At 37.9% G+C, this 17,015-nt stretch overlaps 1 protein-coding gene across 6 annotated transcripts in view; it reads left to right on the forward strand.

Moving 5' to 3' along the window:
• FRY (FRY microtubule binding protein) overlaps positions 1-17,015 on the forward strand; it is a 234,590-nt gene that overhangs the window by 62,670 nt on the left and 154,905 nt on the right. Inside the window, exon 1 of one of the 6 annotated variants that reach the window (XM_050333593.1) lies at positions 5,171-6,005. The exons of 3 other annotated variants lie outside the window; for them this stretch is intronic. In XM_050333593.1, the coding sequence (XP_050189550.1) occupies positions 5,936-6,005 (70 nt within the window). In that variant the 5' untranslated portion in view covers positions 5,171-5,935. Of the gene's footprint in view, positions 1-5,170; positions 6,006-17,015 lie in introns of those variants that run through there. 2 more of the 6 variants (XM_050333589.1, XM_050333588.1) reach the window with 2 other exon arrangements.

Raw genomic sequence — 17,015 nt, forward strand, 5'->3', positions numbered from 1 at the left:
CTATAACAAGCAAAGCTAAAAACCCACTTTATTCTAATGTAAGGAAATAAGCACATAAACTCAGCAAATGCCAAGTTGAAGAATATAAACTCACTACATATAAATACTGTGGGTTTTTTCTGTTTAAAAGTTAATTTTTTAATTTTTTTTTTACTGGCTTACACATGGATTTGTTTTTTCTTCCTGAAACCATAGGGAGACAATCAGATACCTTAACATAAGTGTATAAAACAAAGCCTCCAAATGCTTCAGAAGGCTGTGGATTTAATGTATGTCTTATGTCATATCTGCCAGTCTCTGTGAATAACTCACATATCTTAGGGTATCTATAATCACACTAGATACCTATATTTAGGCACCTGAATAGTGTTCGATTATGACGAGTATCCATCTGAAAGCTAACACAGTCTATCAAGAGCAGAGCAGAAAGAGGTTCCCAGAGAAGGGAGTGTGAAATCATGAGCACGATGCAATCTGTTCTGGGATAATGACAATATCATAGGTCCTTTTTCTTTTCCTCTTAGGTGTGTTCTGCTCTGGTATCAAATAGACCTGGGAATCATTCTTTGTAGGGTTGCTTTATTTTGCCCAAGAGGACTAGATTGTATCAAAATGACAAAGACCTTAATAAGCCGTCTTTACTTACTCCTGGGTGAAAAACTTCAGACAGCTAAACTTTTATAGAAACTTTACTGAAACTTTAAACTGTACCAGTATAAATCCAAGCTGATTCCATGGAAATCAGGCACATGGGAATAATTCAACATACAACATTATTTGGCCAAAAGGACATAGCATTTGACCCAAGTTAAGGAGGAAGAGCTATATGAAGGCATAGAAAATAATAATAATAATGAAACATGTTAAACTTTCAGTACTTCAGCAAAGCTGCTTATGGCTTTGGGATCTGTGTCCACATCACTACTTAGAGGACAAAATTTGAATCCAGTGTTTATACTTGCTTTTTTACTGTTGTCATCCATTAGAGACTTTCAGCTACTCTTTGCATTTAGCCTGAGATTCTGAAGAGTTAAGATTGCAAAATACAAATAGGTCCTTTCATACCAAGCTAAAATGAGCCCTGGAAGATTGTGCAAGACTGTGCTATATTCAAATCTCCATGTGCTTTTTTAAGGATTCCTGCAAGCATTGCTCAGAACATAGAGGACTAAACTGCCTGTATGACTGTTATAAATCGTACACATTAAAACTGTAAACAAAATTGCTACCTATGCTACTAAATATTAAAAATCTAAATACCCAATTGACAAAAGTAGTTAATCTAAGCATCGTGTGTATACAGTGAGGAGAAACAGGCTGCTTTGGACAAATAATTGTGCTCTGTACCGGAACTCTTTGGAACTATTGCGTCATGCTGAAGGCACTCACCTCCCAGTGTAGGCATCTGAGCTGGATGCCTCAAGACAGATATTGTGAATACCTCCAGCAGCATGTGTTTTTGTTATTCTTTTTCCTTTACTGAGTGAAAGTTTTGAAGTTCATTTTTCAGATGTTTTGTGATTAAAATCGCTGTTCGTGCAATGCTCTGCTCATGAGAACAGTTCTGACCATGCTGATGAACAGCATCTCCCACCTTCTTTTTTTCCAAAGTTGGAGCATGGAAACTCCACAGCTCCAGACTTTGTTCAGATAAAAAGGGTATAAGCCAGTTACACAGGGCTCCTGGATACATATCTACCTGGATACCTCTGATCTCAGAAGGCAGATGAGAGAAGAGAAGGTGCACTACCTTTCACAAATGTGTAGTGCGAGTTACACTCAAATGTTTATAATTTAAACAATTCTTATATTACCATGGTAATCAGCAGGTGCTTCATCATGGTAGACCTATGAAAAGCCTTCCATTTTGGATCACTGGTTTCTTACTGTGAAAAAAAAAGTTACTTCTTTTTTTGCCAACTCCCATGTATTAATATCATAAAAGAGAAGCCCACTGTATTTGTAAGTATGTAAGTCTGCAATATCCATCATCAGACAGCTTATTTTCACTGACAGGTTTTGTATGCTCATGCCTGTCTATCTTTCACAGACTGGAATATGTAATTAAATTGTAAATATCATACAGTCAGCAAGAATGGAAGTAGATGGTATATATATTCAAAACTTCTTAGTCTTGTGAGCCTCCCAAAAATAAGTTCAGAACACTAGATTAGAATGCTGCTGTTTCTGCCATTTCAGTGTGTTATTCCTGTTTAGGAGTGTTTTCAAAATATGAGTAAAGCCGTGATACCTGGAGAATGTTTTATTTGAGCAGATTTAGGCTGGGAAATATTTAAATTTATTTAGCTGTTTAAATTTTTTAAAATAATTTAAGATTATTGATAGAAGTTATTAAGATTTTAATTGGTTATACTTTTAATTTTAAAGAAGCTGTTAGAGTAAAAGTTAAATTCTGAAGCATATACTAAAAGGTGAAAGCAGTGAGATTCTGTGTTGTATATTAATGTTGTGATGCAATGTTTAAAAAAAGACCTACTATAGATGAAATTTTGGTCCCAAATCACTTTGAAGAAAGTCAGTAAAAATGGTGTTAGGGGATCTGCTACTCCTAGACAGATGGCTGAATGTAGCTGTAGCCATTTTATTGTTATTCTGCAGGGAAGTGCAGGTAGGCATTAGGTGCTACTTTAACATCCCATACACAAACTCTACTTATGGTAGTCAAATCCAGATATCTTTGGATGTGATAGCCCATTTATTTCTTCACCAAATGATCACAAAGTCAAGAAAAGATTGTGCTGGTTAGATCTGATAACTGGTGAAGACCAAGGATAAATGACAAGAACGTTACTGGATCATGTTCACACAAGCTGAGTCAGGATAAGCAAGAATAGATCTGCAGTTTTGAAAAGACAAACTTGAGAAATAAAAGGAACTGGTTAACGAGAGTTAAGAAAACAGGTACTCACCTGTGAGGGATGTCTGAAATTTCTTTAACTTGAAAGTACCAAAACCAACCAACCAACAAACCCTTGAACTTTTCATTCTGCCTGTGAGGGAGATGTGAGACCTTCAGGAGCATCCCATGGGGGCCCACTGGTCACCCACCTCACCTGGTATTCTCCCAGCAGCAGCAGTAGAGGGCACTGTTTGGGAAGAGCGCACACGGGTGTAACCGCTCTCTGCAGCCCATCCCTCTCATACGCCCCAGCAAGTTATTGCAACATTAGGAATGTTAGAGGGATGTTTCAGCATCCTTTAGAGATCTAAATTTGTATTTATTATCACCATTTTGAAGCTGCTAATGCTGTCTACCTCCACGATCTCCAGCAGCAACAAGTTCCAGAAGCTCACCACTGTCTGAAAAAAAGGAACCCTTTCTTTTGTTTATTTTAAACTGATATCCCGGCCAGTTCAGTGAATGCTCCAACATTCTTATGGAAAAGGACTGAAGACTTATTGGAAGAGTCCCCATTGCACTGTTAATCCAGCTGTGGCTTGGAGGTTAGAGAGTGTCAATTTAAAGTGAGCACTATCAAGAGTTCAGCTGAATAAGAATAGGAGAAGGAATTAAAAGCAAATGGTTAAACATCCTTACTCCTTTTACAACTTTGAAACGAGAACATTGATCTTAAAAAGTCTGGTATCCCATGAGGTTGAGAGATGGAGTAACAATTTATAGGGGGAAGATGATCTGTATCAACAGAGAGGCTGCTTGTCACTCAAGACTTTGAAACAAACTATGGCAGGAGATTGTATTTAAAGGTGTGCATTTAACTGAAAATTGGACCAAATCCAATAAAGATTTAGGAAATACAACTATTTGCAAATTAACCTTATATTTTTATTTTCAACAAGAGAATTATGATAAAATTAATATATTAGTCATCTTCATAAAAGCACTTGATGTAGCACCATGGGAAAAATTATTACTTAAATCCTTGAACATAGGAATTAATGCAACGTTTTTGAGGGTGAATAAGGACTTCCAAACCTACCTGGCATAGTCTCTGCTGAAAAATCAATTAGTGGGATGCTAGGAAGTCATCAGTCCGGGACACTGGGATTTGCCTTATTTGGTATTAAATTTAACTTTAATTATAAAAAGCTGGAGTATGCCAGTTAAAACAGGATGGTACAATGAGGAGAGGTTGTCAGTGGGGTGAGTGGTAGAACAGACGGGACAGTGAGGTCTCAGAACATGAACTGGGGGCCCAGAGAGGTAGCAATAGGATGATAATTAGGGAGAAAGAGGTGAGCAACTCTCATGGGTGTAGTTGGTGAGGTCAAACCTGAAATACTCTGAACATTTCTGGTAGTCCATGTTCATGAAAGGGAGTAAACAGGTTTTGAGTCAAGAAGGTTTGAAAAGTGAGTTTCCACAACAGCCTTCCATTAGTGAGGTCACAAAACCTTATCTCTAGATGAGGTATGTTTACAGAAGACATTTAGCATATTTTCAGTGAGAACTGCGGGAGCTTGATCTCAATGACCCTTGTGTTCCTCAGTTTCCAATCCAAACCAAATATTCCACATACTGAAACTAAAAATAATGTGCAAATGTAATTGCTGACAAAGTTTTTAGAAGAATCAGCAGCAGACAAGCTCTTTTTTTGGCTCAGATACTATAATTATGAAATGCTGCAGGAAATTTATTCCACTAAGTGTGAAAAGAGTACTGTTATTCCCAGGAAATAATATCTGGAAGGATGATACCAAGAACATACGAAACAAAAAATATTTTGGAAACTGATTCTTTTTCTTTGGTACCATTAAAATATGCATAGTGATGTAGTATGATTATGTGAAATAAAATCTTAGGAATATGGAAATTGTACCTAGCAATTAAGTATTTTGTGGAAAATACAGAGTAATTAACAAGCAGTGAATTGCTTCTGCCTCATTTTCTTATGTGAATTCAGTTCCTTTTTAGAAATCATTATTCAAGGTAAAAATGATATCAAACTGAGAATTTTCTGTTACCCTTTCAGAGGTGAATACCAAGCAGTAAGCTCTCTGGGTTATTTGCTGTTACGAATTCAGCCTACTGTCTCTCATCTTTGTTAAGGGGAAGGGAAAAAAAAAAAGTGCCAAGAAAAAAATGACAGCACGTTTTTCTGTAGCAGTGAAAGAGAAGCAGAAGCAGCCAGTCCGAATACCGTGGGTTTAGTGCTCTGGAAGTGCTTCTGTTGTGCAACTGGGCTGAGGGAGAGCCTTTTTTTTTCCCCAAACGTCACTGCAATCAGATATATGGGTGCAGCTCTGCTTTACCGCAGCATGATGCAGTTGTGTATAGTTCAGCGTGCTCTTCTTGGGAACAGGCGGAAGGAGAGCAGCTGACCAGAGCATGCAGAGGATATTCATTAGAGGGTGCTTTTTTTTTTTTTTTCGCTAACGCTAAACAGTACGTGTGAGATTCCTCCAGCTGCAGAAGAGACGGTGTCAGTGGGGCTTCAAGTTGATACTCGGTTTGCAAGAGGAGGTGCCTATGCTCGAGCTGACAGCTTCTGATGGGAAAAAAGCTTCAGACAGGCAAGACTGCACATTATTAAAAGCACAGCTCAGACACCCTTCGGGAAGATACTCTAACTGTTCTTATGGAACAAGTGCTGTGGTACTGCTTATCCCTTAACCAACCAGAAGAAATTTGCCCAGTTGTGGAATGGAATAAATGAAAATACATGCTGAGGGGGTGAGGAAATAAAATACACTTCAGATATAATTAGGGACGAGCCCCGAAGGAAGAGCAAAGGACAAAAATCTCGTGGTGTGTTTTTGTTGTTGCTGTTGTTGAGATTTTTATTTTTTTTAATGAGCTTACCTACCATGAACGGAAGAAGTGGATCTGCGGAGACTTCATTTCCTCCTCTGACCCCTCGTTTACATCACTGACTGGTGACAGTCACATCTACATACATAGTACCTGCCACTTCAGCTGCTCAGAATTACAGAAGCCTCTTTGTATGCAGCAGACATGGCTAGCCAGCAGGATTCTGGCTTCTTTGAAATCAGTATCAAATATTTACTGAAATCCTGGAGCAATAGTGAGTAGTAGAAGAGTAATCTTTTCATATTATGAATTGCTTGCTAAATAGCTAGGATAACCTAAAGGATAAAATCTTATCTTTCTATATGTTTGTGTTATGTAAACCAAATAATTTTTGCTTTTGTCAGCTCTAAAAATCAAAATGTCAGAGATTTAAATAGGTTTCATTAACTGCAAAGGCTGTAATGAGATTATACTAGATTTTGCTTGATTGAATTCTGAAGTTAGGCTGCTTTCTGGCTCTAATAGTACATTGCAGAGAGTGCATTCCAAACAGCGTTTCCTGTCTACATGTTTGTTTGATTTGTTCAGACTTTATCTAAATATTTTTGAAAATGCTGTTTAATCACAAGGGTGTGGCATAGCTCAGAAGTTATTTTTTGTTAATTGTGCACCGAGGACAAAATTGTAATTATTCTACTTCAGGTCTGAAAGTCATTTTAATGTGATGAAAAGCAAAACATCAGTTGCTTGTAGCTGTACTTCCCACCCTCTGTGCTTCATTTCAGAATCTTATGCAATATTTCCCTCCAGAAAGAATCCATCTGTTTATCTGATTCAGGCTGGGGTTTGCAGAATGTAAACAAATAGCATTTTAGTCTTCCTTGGTCTTTTCAGTATTGCTGCTCCTGATTTCCATTGCTGTTTAAATCAATCAGTCTTCAGTTTTTTTAACAATATTATGTAATGAAGATGTCTGAGTAAAAATTAGTTCTTGCAAATATATTCAGATTAGGTAAGGCCATGAGATAACTCTAGCAGAAATTGCTATTTAATTTAAAATGATGCATTTGCACAGTATATTCCTTTTCTGTAGAATGTTGTATTAACAGTACTAAATCTCCATATTTTACTGTTTTTAAAAATGTCTCTGGAAAAATCCAACTTGGCTACATATTTAATAAGGTTCTGATCATCCCACTATCTATAATTTATAATTTCTGCATAAAAGACTAGTATTTTTAAATTCTGTGGTATAAAAATATTACAAAATCTGCTCAATACAATGAGAGTACCTTTATACATGCAAAGAAATAAAAATAACACTGTATTAGGTATGTCACATGTAAGACTTGTCTTCATTAAATGATATCCATAGAAACTGTATTTTTCCAGGTCATTTGTAACCTCAGTAACACTGGAGTGCTTGTTTGATACTGTTTTTCTACCACAAGTGTGAAGCCACCAGGGAATAATGCTACTGCCTAAACAACATTGCTTATCTGCCCCCCTTCCAAAATACTTAGTGCATATTCATTCAAATCAGTGATCCCACAAGGACTAGAAGAAAATTTTTATTTAGTTACCTTCTTGGACTAACATTAATCAAATTCTGAGAACATAAGTGTGTATTATGACAACACATTTTATAACAAGCCAGTCACAGTTCATGACAGAAGAAAAACAAGTCAGTTTATGGTGCAGAAATCAAATCAGTTCTGGCATTATTTTTGCAATAGCCTGCTCTAACTTGAATACAAAGTAAAGCTAGCACTTAAGAATGAAAAAAATGACTGCATTATGGAATTAAATGTAATATTTTAAGTTTTTTTCTATTTTTCCTCTATATTGAAGTGTATTGAAAGTATTAGAAAATAAGAAAGATAATTCTAGTCTGAAATTACAAGTCCCTAAATTCTGTTCAATGGAAATGGAAATAATGTATGAATAATTGATATTTCTGCCATTCTTTTAGTGGATAAACACACCTTCTACTGTAGGTGAAGAAACAGTAAGAGGAAATTGAGTAAATTAACCCATGTTTCCTTACGCTTGGGGTTTTTTTTTGCTTTCATTCTAAAAGGGTATATTCATAAATCTGAACATAACCTTTCTGGTTGAAAAACAAACAGTTTGATAGGAAGACAGTAGGGAGTTCAAGAAACCTAGGGCTTTCTTCAGCTCTGTTATGTGATGGGTGGAGCAGAGGAAAACACTTCCCTTGCTTGAGAAACTGCTGGGAAACCTGCACACGCATGCACGGGAATATGTTTTTCAGAAAATAGGTGCTGTACCTGCATACCCAAGAGCAGAAGTAGGCTGTAAATTATGCTGGGGCATTTACATAGCAGCAAGAGGTCTATCGTATAGTTTTAAAACAAAAATAACTTTGGTTCCTACAGTATATATTTTGTTCAAACAGTAATAGTGCAGAGGTGCTGTCCATATATGTTTCTGTAAACTGGCACTTGAAAAGAGCAGCTTTATAGTCCCACGAAAACCAGGCCTTTCCATTCATTTGTGTTTTGGCTTAAACAGAACGTGAATGTTTTCTAACAGAGTGCCAACCATATCCATTACCCATACCATGAAATATACTCAGTTATTCCTCTTGGGATGCCAATTTTTTCTGATTTTCCTATCTGGCATTCTTGACACGCTGGGCAGGATTTCAGTTCAGTGTCACACAGCACTTGTCGAGGTGTTCACCTAGAATGCTGCTTGCATTTTAATTTCATCACCCAGCTAAGGAGGCAGGTAATTTAAGGGCAATGGATTTGGTTCATTTTAACTATTGTAGTCAGAATGATACAGTCAGTGGGTGTTCTCAGTGACTGTGCACTCTTTTTCGTAAGGGACAAAAAACCAAGTCACAGTCTGGCCTTCAGATCATACCATCAAACTGAGAGACCTCAAAATACTCCTTTGCTCTGCATGTGTCAATAAGATACCATGCACATCATGCTGTCTGAAAAATATTCCTGTAACTTGTTGGAGATGGGATCAGAACCAGGATTCTCTAGTTAGAAAATAAGAATAATCAACTAATGTTTTTTCCAATCTCATTTGTGTTCTGATGTTTTCTTAAATATTCAAATATTTTTGATCAATGCTGCATTATTCAACAACTGCGTTAATCATTTGCATTACTTCTTGAAAGTACTGCTAAAATGGCTATGTATGCTTAAGGTGAGTGGTACTCATTTGGCCCACTGAGGAGTAATAACATAAATAGAATAAAATAGAGCTCACCAAAAGTAGGAGGATTAAGAGTCTTTTCTTCAGTTTAGTTATAGAAATATTACAAAATGCAGTTTTGTAAACAAATACTTCTAATTTATTCAAAGCATAACATGAATACAAATGTTAAGGATTTGAAACCTGATCTTTCCTTAGTTTTTTTTACTTTTTTGAATGAATCTGATAGATTTATTCTGAATTTAATTTCCAATTGTTTAAAAAAAAATCTTGAGTAGAAATTTTTAAATCAAGCTACAAGAAACTGCAGTGCCATCTTTTTAAACTGCAAAAAAGGATATAACAAATTCCATCTTTTGTGGTTTCTAGATCAGATCAACAGTTAAATTTATTGGAGAAAGGGATTGCATGGAAGAATATAAATGGCACAGGTAGATGGCTCACTTGTGGTCTCACAAGTTCAGCTCTCATGTGGTCTGGTAGAAACAGCACTTCATTGTCTCCCAGACAGATAGATGTATTAGAGACAGATTTTCGAGGTGTCTTTTTGTGTAATGAAGTGAAAGTGAACATTTTGCGTTCTAAGTATTTTCTTTGCCACTTCTCATAGAACAGAGTTATGTTCGTGGCCGTATTTGAAGGATTGCAGTGCTTGTTTATCTACCTTTAAATAGTAAGGTGTTTTTTTTCTATGGACTTGTGTTTAACTCAGACTCAGTATAAGGCCTTTATAAGTATCAGGACTTCAGGTCTCTTTCCCATGGCTCATACTTCCCTGTGTGCTTCCGTGGTAGCCACCATCCATATCAAAATCCTCATATCATTATCCTCTTGACCTTTGTGCTGTACAAAGCCCATTGGTCAGTCCTCCTACTACACACTGTTCTCTGTGTGCTCTTGTGTGCGCAGTTCCTGTAGCAGTGGCTGGTAAAAGCCATTCTTTGTTTAGTAATTGTGGTAACATCAGAGACAGCCTAATCCAGGTATAGAGACACCTACATCAGCTCAGCTACTGCTCGTGCTCCTCAAACACAGCAGCATCCCACAACACTCCAAGGAGGATCTCTGGGTCCTCCATGGATTGCTGGTCGTGTACTGAGCTGAACACAGGGCTAGTGTCAAAACAACTTCTGTGGTCAGTAGAGCATCAGGCATCAGAGAAACTTCTCAGTGGACATCGCGAAGCCTGAGTGGTTGCTGGCTGCCATGTGGACAGCCATATTCTGTTTTTCTCTTGAAGATATTCTTCTACCATGTCAGGAACAGAAATTAAGAACATTTAGTCCTAAATGAGTATAGTGCATGAAGCAATAAAATTCAACCTTTTATAGAGAATATTCCTGTGTCAATGATCAAGAGAAGGGGAAAGGCACCAGCACTTTCTTAGGTAAAAGTCTGCATTATGTCTAAGTACTGTGGTGCACTAGTTTGATATTCTAGGAAGATTTTATTGTGCAGAAGGTTGATAACAGCTGTGTTGCAGGTTCCTTTATCTGCAGGCAAACATAGACCTGTTTAAACCTAAATACGCTAAGCACCATGCTATCTGACTTAGTGATTGTAGCAAGATACCAGTCAAGGAAAGAGGCTCCTTCCCATTTCTCAGTGCCTGCTTAGACAAACACATTGACTGAACAAAAGAAACCTACCCTTCCTTGCCATCTCTCTTGCTCTGGCATTCCAGCCCCAGGGAGAGCTGATTCCAGAAGCTGAGGTGGTGCAAACTCACCCTGCAGGGAGAGGATCAGTTCTTGCCTGAAGCAGATGGGGAAAGGGCACGGTCATGTGGCTGCAGTGAGCAGCCTGGCACTGACAGACAAACTGGAGCCTGGGCAGGGGCCATGCTTGGAGTTACTCCTTGTGCTTGCTATTGAGGTCTCACCCTAATACACCTGCAGAGAGCTGGCCACTTCCACAGCCTCCATCTTTAGGGAGCCTTGGGCCCAAAGGATAGCTCATGTCTTGGCGTATGAGTCTGCCTGGGACAAAGGATGCCATTAATTCAAGCTGTTACCTGAGGGGGATTGACTGCTCTGTCCATTGAGCCCTGAAGTTTGGGTGCTTAGTGTGTTCTTCAGCTCTAAGTAGTAGTCTGTGATTGTCAGCAGTAAAGTGACTTGATGATAATGGCGACTGTTGTCTCCCAGGAACTTTCTTTGTATTTGTCTGCAGATCTCTTCTCTGAAGAGCTGTAGGGAAAGGTGGAAAACCAGTATTTAGGCTATTTGTGTTCTGTGGTACCCATTTTAGAACTTGCATTTTGACATGGTTCTTCTTAAAAGTAAGGGAAAGTGAAAGTTTTATGACTTTGGGAACCTGAGAACTCTTTAACAAAGAATTTATTGTTTATTTTGATGTTTACTACTCTGTTGAGGACACTCCAGAGTAGTTTCTATGATAATGGCGGGAAAAGGAGTGAGAAAATCATAAATGCTCTATTGCAAAATTCAGTTGATTTATAGAATGGGTTTCCTTGTCATTAAAAGGTTTGAATTACTGCAGTAAAAATCTACAAATACTTTGAGTGCAATACAGTACGCAATAGAGTGGTAAAACTTCAAAATATCAAAATGTACAATTATCTGGAAACTAGGCATAAACTAGGCATAGATAATTACTGGTAGATATTCCATAAGGTTTCTAATTATTTTACTTGTGGTAAAAAGAAAACTATTCTGTTGTACTTTTAGTATTCATTTTGAGTGATTAACATGTGATATCCTTTGTTTTATCAAAATACCAGCAGTTTGTTTATTTCCAGTTATTATTTAAAAAGCTAGTTATTATTTAAAAGGATCAGTGAAAGTACTAAGAGTTTCTTGTGTTTCCTCTATGCATATAAAATACCATTGAATAAGCTCTAGTATTTTTTATTTTGATGTGTCTATATAAATATAAAAATTGTAAATATTAAAAGGGAATATAAAAAAGTACAAGGAAAGTGATAATAAACAGGTTACATTAGGAATATAAAATGTACAAAAATGTTAAACATTTAGTAATGGAGTATACCACCCAAACTGCTACTTTGCAATCCTTTTGTATTTTATCCACTTTTGATACAATCATTTCATTAATAGTTTAAACTCTTTTCTCTGTATAGAATTGTGAACAGTAGGAAATGGGCTTCGCACCTACAGAATTACAATTGCACGTCCTTGTCCAGCTTTAGTTTCTGTATTCATTCCTGAGTTTCTAAGCAAACTTGCTAGGAGTTGATAGTCCTAGAGACTGAATTCCTGTGGGTGTTGAAACCATGAATGGCACATGTGGCATTGCAGTAGCTGTGCTTGGGAGGGACAGTCTCATACCAGCCTCTTATTCCTGACCTCAAGCTACTACACCTTCTCTCCCACCCTAATTACCCTTAATGTTAATATCCTGCAAGGTAAACTTTCTAAAATGGTGTAGATGCTGGTGTCGGCATGAGAGAGGGGATGTGAGTACACTACCAGGAGTGGGAGGCAGTTTTTGCTGATTCCTGCTATTAGACTGGTGAAACTGTATGGTAAATCGTATTTACTTGAATAGTGACTGCTGTACCTGTGCCTGCTTCTAAATATTGAAACTAGTTCCTTCTCCTGGCCAGTCTAGCTTTTGCATCCCTCTCTTTTCTGCTTCAGGGCATCAGCAATTAAGTTGCTGCTATTGTTTCTCTGATAAATTTGGACTGCAGAATAATTTCACAGAGGTAGGTAGCTCTGTCATTTGTGATTTGGTAATTTTTCAGTCACTGCAGTTACCTAAACTATATTTGAATCAATTGTCCGTAGAAAGAAAATCCCTTGTCCTCTAACATCCTTCCTTCTGAATCATCCAATCCTTTGTCTATTGCATTAGCTAAAAGGAATGCTAAACTTCACAGCAGCTCTATCAGCCAGATATTTTAAGTTCTTGTATGGTTTATATTTTTAAGAATGTAAATAGAAAGTTCAGTAGTATGACAAAGCAGGGCAAGATACCTGCTGACTGGCTTATCATCCTACTGAGAACTGGAAATGAGGGGTGACAATGGAGCGGGATTATGACCAATAGTTCAGTTAGGTAGCAGTGAACAGGGGTGGAAAGCAAAGGATGCAGGGCAAAGGGAATAAGAGAAACCTCAGGAATGTAAAACAGGATGATAGGGACACCTTATATATATTGTATACATACCTTAAGTGTATTTATAGAAATACATGAGTTCTGGAAAACATGCAGGAGGAAGTCAAGTGCTACATTCAGTCACAAGTTACAACATCAGAGCAGTAGCAGCCTTGGTGTTAACACTTCACACAGTTGGAATGCTGTGATTGATGGACAGATGGATACAAGCTCTTGAGGAAGGGCCTGCAGGGAAGATAAGGAGTGGAAGTTGCTGTCTTTGTGAAAGAGCTCCTTATGGGTATGGAGCTTTTCTATGGGGCGAGTGGGTGATGGTGTGCTTGGGAGTTTGAGGGTCAGGATCGGAAGAGAGGACTTGAAGGGTTGCTGTGTGATGGTGAGAATCTTACAGGCCACCAGTGAGGAAGTATAGGAAGCCTTCTTCAAAAAACTCGAGGAAGTTCATGAATTGTTGATGTTGGTTCACATGGGGGACTTCCTGTTGGCTGCTGGAATTGCAAAATAGTAGGATGCAAGGAGTCAGGATTTCTTGAGGATGTTGGAAGTAACTTGTTGATTAACAGTGGACCACATGGGTGAAGTGTAGCTGGGTCTTTTATCCATTAACATGGAAGATCAGAATGAAGCTCAAAGTCCTGATAGGAGTGGGGAGAGAGAGTGGCAGAGTACAGACCCTGAACTTCAGGAGAGCAGGTTTCAGTTTGTGAGGTTTCAAAAACTATTAGGTGAGGTCCCATGGTGGGGGCAGCTTTTAAAGGCAAAGGAACTCAGGAAAGCTGACAGGCCTTTGAGGTCAATATCTTCCAAGCACAAGAATAGGACTCCCGAACACTTAGGGAAACAAGCAGACGTACGAGGAGCCTGGCTTGGCTTATCAGGGACCTTTTGGCTGGGCTCCAGTGCAAAAAACAAAGTGTATCAGAGGCAGAAGTGTGAGTTCGCTAGAAAGGAGGATTTTATAGACATTGCCCAGGCATGCAGGGACAGTGCTTGGAAATTCAAAGCTCAGCTGGAGATGGGATTTGCAAGGGATATCAAAGTCAACAAGAAGTGTTTCTCTTGTTTCATTAGTGGTAAATGGCTGAACAAGGGAAATGTGGACCCAATCACAGAATGGGTCAGGAAATTTAGTGACAGCAGACTGAAGTACTGAGTGACACTTTTGCCTCTGCCTTCACCAGCACGGTCCCTCTGGCCTCTCTCTGCCAGGTACTGGAGTGCCTCTTGATATGGAACTTCTTATAAGGGGAAAGATAGAACTTGTTCAAGTCCAGAGTTCGAAGCACAGACTGTCTTCTTTGCAGGAACTACTGAGAAGCCTGGCAATTCCTTACATATATATGTTCTATATTTTGCTAATTATAGTCACATTCAAAACTGAGGGATGGTGTAGTTTTTCTATTTACAGCAGACAGCAGAGTTTGCTAAAACAAGCAGCTGAATGAAACACATCTGAGAAATACTGGCTTCATAGTTTACTCTCAGCCGAGTAGCAGTGGTTTTGTTGAGTTGCTGAATGGCACTTGCTTCCTCCTCTGCATGGAAAAGAGATCACCAATACAGGGAGACCACCAACAATATTGATGTTTGTGCATAAGACCACTGGTATACGCAGCCACCTGAGAGACTCAGCTCTCTGATGTTTAAGAAGGGGGATTTTGGGGTGCTCTTCAAGCCACTGATTTGAAGAGAAAACTGAGTGTTGTTTTGTAAATACTGTGGGATCACTCTAGTGACAGTATCACGTGCCTCCAGGGGAATGCATTGCTGATAAAGAGCTTAATTAGGTGATTGGAGCCTTAGCAAAAAAGTTTCACACATGAAAAAATAGAAGGGCCCTTCTGAGAGACATGCTATACAGTCTTTATCCTGGGTACTTTCTATGCTTTCAGAAATTTGCTGTCATCACATGTAGTACTAATGCATACAAATTGAGAGACTGCTCTGGTTTTTCAGTAGTCAGTGGTGGGGTGAGAAATCATGATTTGTGTAAGACCAAAATGTGGAGATATTAAATGGATTGGTATTAGACAAGGACTGATCAAAATAATGCAATAGATCTTGCTTTTATTTATAATTGTGAAGTTGCAGAGTTTTAGTTTTATTTTGAAACACTTGACTTTGAAAGACTAATTTGTATTCCCTTGAATTCTAAAGTAGTACATGGCTCAGCACAGAAGTCTGCCAAAAGTATTGTTTTGCTGGAATTCTCCTATAATTGGATGATCTTTATGCTAACATTTTTTCCTGATCTCTAGCTATCTATCTCTAGCTCTCTTCTGTCTTTGTAACTTTAAAGAGTCTCAACATGTGCGTGGAATAAATTAAACTTCAAATGATGTCAATTTATCAATTTGTTTGTTTTGATACTGACTCCCTTGAACAACTTTTGTAGAAAAGAACATACAGGATTATCTTTCTTACTGCATTTCTGAATATTATTTATGAATGGCTTTAAATGTGTGGATCAATTTAGTTTTTTTAGTCAGAAGTTACTCGGATAGAGTTGTCACCACAGTTCTTCCTTCGGAAGTTTGTAGAGTAGCTTTCTGCATATACTCACAGAAATGTATTGTTGTAAGTTTTCAGAATGAGGTTTATTCCATGCATATTACTGAGATGTAACATGTTGAAAGGTAGTCTAAGCTACCTGATATCAGGTTTGGCAATCCACTCCCTTGCAACTGCAATTGGTTTTAGTCAGCTTTCGAACGGATGCAAAGCTTATTCAGTCTGTCTGCCTTTTTGAATGTTAACTAAATTCAGAACAATTCAGAGAAGGGTAGAATTCTTCTACAGAATTTGTAAGTTGGGGCTGTGAGGTAGTGAAGAAGGAAGTTCAGCTAATGAAAAATGGCAGCATAAGCTTCCTGTCGTCTTAGTCATAAGAAAATCCTTGCTGTGACAGCCTTCGTAAATACCCCAGCTGTGAAACAGCTTTAGTCACACTTTTGAGAGGACTGCACACAAAACTCATAGTGTTGCATATTTTAAAATGCATTCGCAAGCTACAGATTGATACATATTAACTCAGGTGCAGGGAAACTGCTGCAAATAACTTGCTTGCAATTGTTTACATTACAGTAATATCCATATAGTGCTTCCCATCTGGAAGCACTACACAGGACCTGTGTTAGATCTGAAAATGAAGGCCTGTCTTCTATTTCTTTAATGGAAGAACCTTTTTTCTTTCACCTTCTTGGTAGCCAAGTTGCAGACACATTATAAATCATGACTCAACCAGTTATCATATATAGAGATTTTTAATTGGCAGTAAGTAGTAATTTTAATATGGAAATATCACAGGATTATTTTGAATTCCACAGCATGCGTATTTGTTGCTAGTGATGTCTTAAATGAGGAGAAAATTACTTAGCTATAATTCTTCTTTGAAGGCAGATGTTTGAAACAAATAACCTCACCCCACCCTTTGTCTGTGTGCCATCTGAACCAAAGCTAGGTGGTTATTTTGATTTTTGTTCTGTAGCTCATAGGCAGGAAAATGTGTCAGAGCAATGTATACTTTCCTGGGGTGAGTGTTTGATTCAGAGCATTTCTGATTCTCTAGGAATCAGAACTTGGAGTGTATCACTTTTTGAAATACAAAAATCATCAGGGTTTGTAGTAAATTAAGCAAAGTCTTAATGTGTCCATAGCGAATCTTTAACGAATTTGTTACAAAAGTGAAGATGAAAATATTTTCCAAGGGAATGTGAAATCAAAAATGTTGATTGTTTTTACTCTTTTGTCTGTCATTTATTTAAGCAGTGAGGGAGAGGACAGATAGAAATGAGTGTTAGAGGGAGTTGCAGACTTCTGTGGCTAGTGAAATTACTGAAATAATTGGAATTACTGTTTTAATTAAATTTAAAAGTTAATTGTTAATATAGATAGCTTGGAATTCTATTTAAAAAGATGGAAAAAATAGTATTTGTTAATGAATATGTGTGTGTGTTGCTGTGCCTACTCCTTTTTATGTAAAACC

The sequence above is a fragment of the Myiozetetes cayanensis genome, unplaced genomic scaffold, assembly GCF_022539395.1.
Source record: "Myiozetetes cayanensis isolate MyiCay16 unplaced genomic scaffold, myiCay2020 scf5-8, whole genome shotgun sequence".
NCBI classification, from domain to species: domain Eukaryota; kingdom Metazoa; phylum Chordata; class Aves; order Passeriformes; family Tyrannidae; genus Myiozetetes; species Myiozetetes cayanensis.